Source organism: Henckelia pumila, chromosome 2 (assembly GCF_033568475.1).
Source record: "Henckelia pumila isolate YLH828 chromosome 2, ASM3356847v2, whole genome shotgun sequence".
Taxonomy (NCBI): domain Eukaryota; kingdom Viridiplantae; phylum Streptophyta; class Magnoliopsida; order Lamiales; family Gesneriaceae; genus Henckelia; species Henckelia pumila.
Genome location: NC_133121.1, coordinates 160,720,593 through 160,728,839, shown reverse-complemented (window position 1 = coordinate 160,728,839; position 8,247 = coordinate 160,720,593). Strand labels below are relative to the sequence as shown.

General features: G+C 36.2%; 1 protein-coding gene across 1 annotated transcript; it reads left to right on the top strand.

Annotated features, from left to right (window-relative positions):
- The first annotated feature begins 1,975 nt into the window (after window positions 1–1,975).
- Window positions 1,976–6,821, top strand: LOC140880191 (PWWP domain-containing protein 1-like). Its single transcript, XM_073284404.1, has 2 exons — window positions 1,976–3,141; window positions 4,367–6,821. The coding sequence occupies exons 1-2, from the start codon at window positions 2,085–2,087 to the stop codon at window positions 6,508–6,510; spliced, it is 3,201 nt and encodes a 1,066-aa protein (XP_073140505.1). The 5' UTR covers window positions 1,976–2,084; the 3' UTR covers window positions 6,511–6,821.
- The last annotated feature ends 1,426 nt before the right edge of the window (window positions 6,822–8,247 follow it).

The window sequence follows — 8,247 nt, the reverse complement described above, 5'->3', positions numbered from 1 at the left end:
ACTCAAGCAATTAAACATGTAGTATGTGATTTTCGGGAACTCGAGAATAAGTCAATCTCGAGTATTCGTTCCCATTCGTTTCATTGTCGACTTTTACCTTTTCTCGAAACTTCAAGTGATTCCTGTCAACAAGAGATAACTCGATATCATAGTCTATTCGGATAACAAACTCAAAGTCGATACAACAATCAATAATATACCGTCTTCAATTCTTCAATCGATAAACAAGTCTCCAAGTTCGATCAATCTCCCGAATCCTCAATCAACTGTCAAAACATCGAATACGGACTCAATATCAACTCGGAATTCAAACTCAATCAAATTCGATATACAAATCAAACCGAACCAAAACCGATAACTCAAACTCGATTTCGACGGCATAACGGTTATAAACTGACTATCCGGAAATACAAACCATCAAAAAACAATCACAATAACTCAATCATCATCCCAATCCATCAAAACAACTCAAATCCAACCTCAATCAAAATCATAATTTTTGAAAATATGCCTCAAAAATCATATAAAATCCAAACTTCGTTCTTTTTCCAAACCGACTTCGAGTACACGATCTATACTATCTCAAGAACGACATACTCCAAGATTATCAAATTCTGACAACCCAACTAAATTCAAAGTTCAAGGATCGAAGCAGAACTTACGTACAAATGAAGCCCTCGCTGCGGTGATCGTGAATCTCAACTCGGAATGAAAATCTAACGGTCGAATCGAGCGAATCAAACGGAAAGGAAGCTTGAAATGTCGTCTCCCATGGCTTCCAACAGTACGTACAAAAAGGAGAGGAGAAGGGAGAGGAGGGAGATGATTTGATGTGATGGTGAGGCAAGTTGCCTTAAGATATTATACAAAATCCAATTTTTGCATTTCAGTCCTTTATTTTTCCAAGTTTGCAAAAATGATCCCCTGCGAATATCAATACGATTCTTAAATACTGAAAACTCTGATTATCTCGATTAAACTCAATTATAATAAAATCGGGGCATTACAACTAGAAATCTCCTAAATAGACTAAGAAGCAAGAGGAAAGGAATTGATCTCGGTGCACCAAATGAGCTCTCGGACCTGCCTTATATAGACAGAGATCGGAGCCTCCGATCCGCCCCTTCGGAGCCTCCGATCTCTGCATGGCGGCCACGTGTCCTGCCAGCATATCGGAGCCTCCGATCGGGACTTCGGATCGTTTGATCTCCCATCAGTGACGTCATCTTGCTAACGTCACTGCTGACATCACATGCACAGTTGGCTGAGCCTTCGCACTCCGATCTTCACCGGAGCTTCCGATCCTCCGATCGTAGCTTCCGAACTCTCCAACACTTCGGACCCTCCGATCCCATAGTTCGGATCGTCCGAACCTTGGAAATTCCTTGGACTATTATCCGATGTCCTGAGTTCGATTATCAATTTTTTTAATCAAACTTAACCCAATTTAATTATATTTAATTTTTATTAATCAATTAATCACCTTATTTTGGGTACGGGTCACTAGAATCATTGTAACCAGAGAGTATGTCAACACCACATTATAACTGAATTGAATTAATGTCAGCGTCAAATCGAAAAAATGACTAAAATTTCTAAAAATAGTGGGCTGAAATCGAAATTTGATAACATAAAGAAGAAAAAAAACTTAAAAAAAACAAACATACAAGACCAGATAAACAATTTTTCCAAATTAATATTAACATTTGTAATATTATTCATATTTTATTTATTGTTAAAAGAACAAAATGGTAATTTATAATTTTTATATAAAATTTAATTAATAAAAAAAAAAACCATAATCTATCAATCAAATCAAATATTATATTAACTATCATTTTTTATTTATTTTTTATTACATTACATTATTTATCCAGATACTATTTATCCTATGATGGAAACCAAACGGTACCTTGTATTATTACCATGGTTTGGTTTGTTTTGATTTGGATTGCAATTACATTACAAATGCAAATACAAATAAAAATACCATTGTCGAGGGTTCAGGTTCAACCCTGCTCAGTTCCCCTCGATTCCAATTTGGTTCTTGTTTGCTCTCAATTTTGCGATTGGTTCTGTTCCCTATGATATCCGTGATGAGCTCTGAATTCGATTCACCGTTGGACGGGAAGGATGCTCCAGTTCAAGATGCCCGCGGCGGCGGAAATGACACCTCGGGCAGATTCGGTCCCCGTTCAGTGTTTTCCACTGACGAAGCAACTAGGGTTTCGCCCACGGACTCCAATAATAAATCGAATGCTACGAATGAAGATAGGGTTTCGGAGGTGAAAAATGAGGAGGAAACTGGCGTAGGTGTGGCGATTGTTGAAGCTCTGGAGAATCATCCCAGCTCGTCTATTTTGGAAAATAGCCGAAGAACCGATTTACATGATGTTAAATTGGAAAATAAGAAACGTAGAGGTGTTGTAAAGGAGGATTACGATTCCATGTTGTCGGATTTCGACGAGTTTGCAGCTGAGGAAAATGGTGGCGCTGTTGGATACGGGTACGAGGTTGGTGATATGGTGTGGGGGAAAGTGAAATCGCATCCCTGGTGGCCCGGGCACATATACAATGAGAATTATGCATCGGTTTCTGTTCGGAAAAGCAAGCGCGAGGGTCATGTGTTGGTAGCGTTTTTTGGGGATAGTAGCTACGGCTGGTTCCTCCCCGCCGAGTTAATTCCTTTTGAGGAGAACTTTGCTGAGAAGTCCCGCCAAACTAATTTGAGGTCATTCTTAATTTCGGTGGAAGAAGCAATGGATGAGTTATCAAGAAGAAGGACTTTGGGTTTAGCCTGCAGATGTAGAAATGAATTCAATTTCTGGCCCTCTGCTTTTAAGGGTGACTATTTAGTGGACATTGGGGTGGGGGATGAGCCAGGGATTTATTCTTCCATTCAGATTAATAAAGCAAGAGATAGTTTCCAGCCAAGGGAGATGCTTTCTTTCATGCAACAATTGGCCTTAAAGCCAAGGAACCAGCGTTTAACCATTGAATTTATCAGGAGCAAGGCTACATTTTTGGCGTGTAGAAAATCACTGTTTGAGGAGTTTGACGAGACATATGCGCAGGCCTTCGGAACTACACCAGAGCGCCCTCAGCGGCCTACTGCTCCAATGACTCTTGATCCGTCTAAAGGTATTTCATGAAATGATGCTTATTATTTGGGTTTGGGCGACAGCATTATGACTTAGCCTGGAAAACTTTGTTGGATATGATACCTTATAGTTTGAGCTGGGCAAAATTGATTGTAGAGTTGAAATAGAAAATTATATTATAAACTGTGAAACAATATGCAAGTTGGAATTTTAATAAACCAAATGTTCTTGAAGTAATATGACAATATGTTCATTCTCGTGGTTGTCACGCATGTGTATGCGGCAATCTGAACAGTTACTTTTGGTACACTTGTTATGGCTTGAATCAAGTTTTCAGATCAAAAGCCTAATAATTATTTCTAGGCCAAGCATCATTCGTTTAGGCACCAAAAAATACTGTGGATATAACATGTCAAGAATATGAACTGTCCCACTAAATTGGATTAAGTTGCTCTAGCTGTCGTTAAAAAATGGCATGAGGTTGATTTGGTTTTATATCTGTTTAGAACTTGTGTTTACTGTTTGATAATTTGTTTATTCAAAGAAACGTGTTTTAGTTATCGATATATGTCATAAAGATGTGGTGCGTACTTTGTAAGGCTAAACCTTGGCATTAATTATCACTATGTTGGCTAGAAATTATGCTTTAATTTGTGAAAGCAGTCAATTAAGTGCCATTGGATGAGCTATGCCACTTTTTCCTGACAATGTATGCTTGTATGTATTTTTCATATCTTGTAAAAGAAACAACGTAAACCATGTGCGGGCTGGTATTTACTGATCTTACCTTTAATTCATCTTTATTTGCAACAAGGGAATTGTGTGTCAGTAAAATTTATCTCTTGGCAATTCATGCATACTACTTGCACTTCTCAATTTTAATCTTTTTACCTGAAAATAAATATTTTCATTTGCCACAATTTCAGACTGTAATTTTATACAGAAAATATGAGAAAAATACTTTGACAGTCACTCATTGAGTGATGTCAAGGGATAGGTGTTCCTTTCAAGCAATTTTTTGCCATCCTATTTTGTTGGGCTAATTGTTTCGTTAAAATCTTTTCTGTTTAATTTGCATAAACGTTAGTGGATTCTTTTTCAAGGCATAATTAAGATGATTCTTCAACTTTCTGTGCCTTCTACGTCGCATATTTTCTTTGTATGTAAGTGAAATCTCCTTGCTTGCTAACATGTTATCAGTATTTTTGTTATGTTTATTCTTCTTTGCGGCTGTATTTTCATCTTGCTCATATGACCATATGCAGCTCCTCTAAGTGGTCGGTTGGTGGTTGCTGAAGGGCTTAGTAAGCTGAATAATTCTGTAAAACCTAAAAAATTGAGAGATCAAATGGAGAAGGACAAATATCAATTCAAACGCCGAGATGAACCTATGTCCAAGAAGCTCAAGAAATTTGTTGGCCAAGCAGGCACTACAAGTAATCCTCTTTTGGTTGATGGATCTGGGGTTTCTGAGAGGGTAGTATACTCTGGCATAGGAGACAACATGCACCAAAATTATGAGTCTGCGTGTGGAGATGGTCAGCATCAACCTATGAGATATTCGATGTCCGTGGTAAGTGGCATAAAACCTTCTGAAGGGTCTGAGAAACTTTTCAATTCTGCAACAAAAAAAGTGAAGATACGCAAACCACCCTTGGTGAATCTAGGCTCTGAGCATGCTTACCTGGTTGAGAAAAAGAAAAAAAAGATTAAGAGTGAAAAAAGCCCTAAAGCCAGTGCTGGCTTTGTGCAGTTACCTGTTACCCTTGGTGATGATAGTGGAGTCAAGGTTGAGAAAGTCTCAGGAACTTCGGCACCACATGTTCCAACTGTTGATAATAGTGGCCAGCTTGACTACCCGAACGATACTGTTGTAGGCTCAACCTCATCTCGAGTGGAAACACAGTTTGACTCTTGGAATATAGAGTTACTAATCCTACTGAAAGATCTTCGTGCTCTTGCTCTCAACCCCTTCCATGGCATGGACAGGAGTTGCCCAGACAATATTCTCTCAGTTTTCCTAAAATTCAGATCTCTTGTGTATCAGAAGAGCTTGTCTTTGACGCCAACTGAGAGTGATGAAGCAAGTGAAGCTCGCGCCAGTAAATTATTGTCCACGGCTGATGTTTTGGTTGGCCCTGTTGATGGGACCAATGGCGGCATGAGTATGAAACCTGTGAAATCTTCAGTCAGATCTGGTGATTCAACCAAAAGTGGGATAAAGCGTGGTCCATTGGATCGTCCTGAAGGCATCAAGAAAAAAATCAAGATTGGTGACTCGCAAGATCTTAAGAAAAAGAGGTTAAATGACTTGGAGGAAGTTAAGAGAACAAAGGTCCATGACTCGGAAATCGTTAAGAAAAAGAAAATGGGAGGTGACTTGGAAGATAAAACTAAGACAAGGAAGATCAATGAATCGGAAGATATTAAGAAAATGAAGAAGTCCGAGGATGGGAAATTATTTTCCGTAGAAAAAAAGCCATTACAGAGGCCTGCTGAATCCCAGCGGACAGAAGCAAAAGAAGTCGCTGCCCAAAATGTGTCGTCAACGCTAAGAGCAGCAAAACTAGAATCAAGCAAGAAAAAAGAGCAGTCTGGAAGAGTTCCTAATCCGACTATGCTAGTCATGAAGTTTCCATCAGGTGCAGGGCTTCCGTCCGGTGCAGAGCTGAGGGCAAGATTCGCTCGTTTTGGGCCAATGGATCACTCAGCAACTAGGATCTTCTGGAAATCTTATACATGCCGTATTGTCTATCGATACAAAGCTGATGCAGAAGCTGCTTTGAAGTTTGTGAATGCAAGTGACAACTTATTTGGAAGCACAAATTTCAGATGCTACCTCAGGGACATGTTGGCCGAGGCAGCAGAAGCGGAATCAGCAAAGATTCAGAGGGAAGACCCGTCAACATTGGGCACCTCACAATCTCGAGATCCTTCTGTCGAGCAGAGGATAGCCTCTGTGCAGGTTACTCCGCAACAGGGGCAGCTCAAGTCCTGCCTCAAGAAGTCCTCGAGCGACGAAGGTGGAAATGGAGGTGGCAGGGGGTCGCGTGTTAAATTCGTCTTGGATGGAGAGGAAAGCAGTAAAAACACCCAACTTTTTAGCGGGAATAAGAACGACGTCAACAACATTGCATGTTTTCCCGAGGCCACTTCATCTTCTTCGTATTCAGTGGATGTTAATAGTAAGAATTTATCCAAGTCTATTATTCCTCCTCCACCACCTCCATTTCATAAATTACCACCTATTAATTCCGAACAAGCATCGGCTCGACTGTATCCTCCCCTCACTCGACCACACATAAACGACGACATTTCGCAAGAGATGCTTAATCTACTAAACAAATGCAGCGACGTGGTTAGCAATTTGACGCGGGTTTTAGGCCATGTGCCTTACCATGCGCTTTAGGTTCAGATTCGGGGGGATTGAAAGTTTTTTAGAAACAAAATTATTGTTAAGAAGAAACCGAAAAAATTGGGGCAGCTGCATATGATCGAATGGTTGCTGGAGGTGATGAAAGAGTTGATTTCATTTCTTTCGTGGTGTAATGCCTTCATTCGATTCTCTTGGATATGTTGAACATTTTTGTAATATGCGGCTAGGCTAGGCTACATCTTTCTATAGAATGTATTGTATGCATTCATTCATTTCGCCCTTTACCGCTTGTGTTTATGTTCTCCAACTTGACTGCGAAAATTTGTTTTATAAAAAGGTAGTTTAAAGTTTTCTTTTTCTTTTTCTTACTTATAATATTGTTTTATATGTATTTTAACTATCCAAGTATATAATAAGTTGTTCGAAAATAATTAATATATTTATTAATATGAGTGAAAATATTTCTATAATGCATCTATATCTATATAAAAGAAAACAAGTCTTCCAAAAATAGAAGCTTCAATTTTTCCGCCCAAAACAAATTACTTTAAATAGTATTATAAAAAAAATTAAAAAAATAAAAAATACATATTATTACTTTTTCTCTTTCATCTTCATTGGGTAATTTCAAAATATCTCATGATTGTTTCTTCGATTTCTGTGCAACTAACTTAATAAAATCTTATAAATCATGGGATGTCTATTGGAAAAAAAATCAATAAACATTAAAAATAATTCAAAAATAAATAATTTATTTATTTTTATTATATCTATTAAATATTATTAATAACAAACCTTTATAATATCAATGATTAATTTGAAATTAATTTATCAGATGCTTGTGTCTTCGATTTTTGTGGAGTCTACTTAAAAAAAATAATTTCAATATAATATTTATTGGTGCACATTTAAAAAAACTTCAAACCATAACTCCTTTATTTTTTTACAATATTATATATATATATATATATGTGTGTGTGTGTGTGTGTGTATATAGAAAAGTTTGCTAAAAAGGAAAGCTCAATTGTTTTTCGCCTAAAACTCATTACTAAAAGTAGAAAAAAAACAATTACAAAAAAAATGAATACTCTATGTGTGAAAAATATAATTCGTCATTAATACAGAAAGTATTACGAGATAACAACAAATTCAAATTTTGGTTTTTAAAAAGATGAAAAACAGTTTCGAGATAACAATAAATTCAAATTTTGGTTTTAAAAATATGAAAATAATAGATTCATTTATTAAATTTAAAATTTTATGATGATACGTAATGACACAAAAAAATATTCAACATCAGATTTAAAAAATTGTTACACAAAAAGACCAAAAATATATAACATCATATTTTAAAAACAACATAATCTCTTTTAAGAGAATATTGCTAAATTTAAATTTTATACTCATTTTTAAGAGAATATTGCTAAATTTAAATTTTATACTCATTTTTAGATTATATATTCAACGACATATTTAATAATATTACGCAAAGCTGATGTTAAATTTAAATTTTATAAACGATATAATTTTTTTTAGATGATATATCTAACAATAGATTTAAAAAAATGTTACACAAATAAGACCGAAAAATATATAACATAATTAAAAAACAACAGAATCCAATATCGTTTTAGATACACATATTACGTAATAAGACCCAAAAAATATAACAAAATACTTAAAAAACAGCAAAATCATTTTACGAGATAAGGTTAAATTAATTTTTTTTAACAATATAAGACTTTTTTAGACTATATATTCAACAGCAGA

Bases quoted from the DNA above. Each gene is read 5' to 3' on its own strand.
- LOC140880191 (XM_073284404.1), top strand. From the start codon at position 2,085: ATGATATCCGTGATGAGCTCTGAATTCGATTCACCGTTGGACGGGAAG. The intron at 3,142-4,366 runs GTATTTCATGAA...GACCATATGCAG, and splicing joins GACTCTTGATCCGTCTAAAG to CTCCTCTAAGTGGTCGGTTG.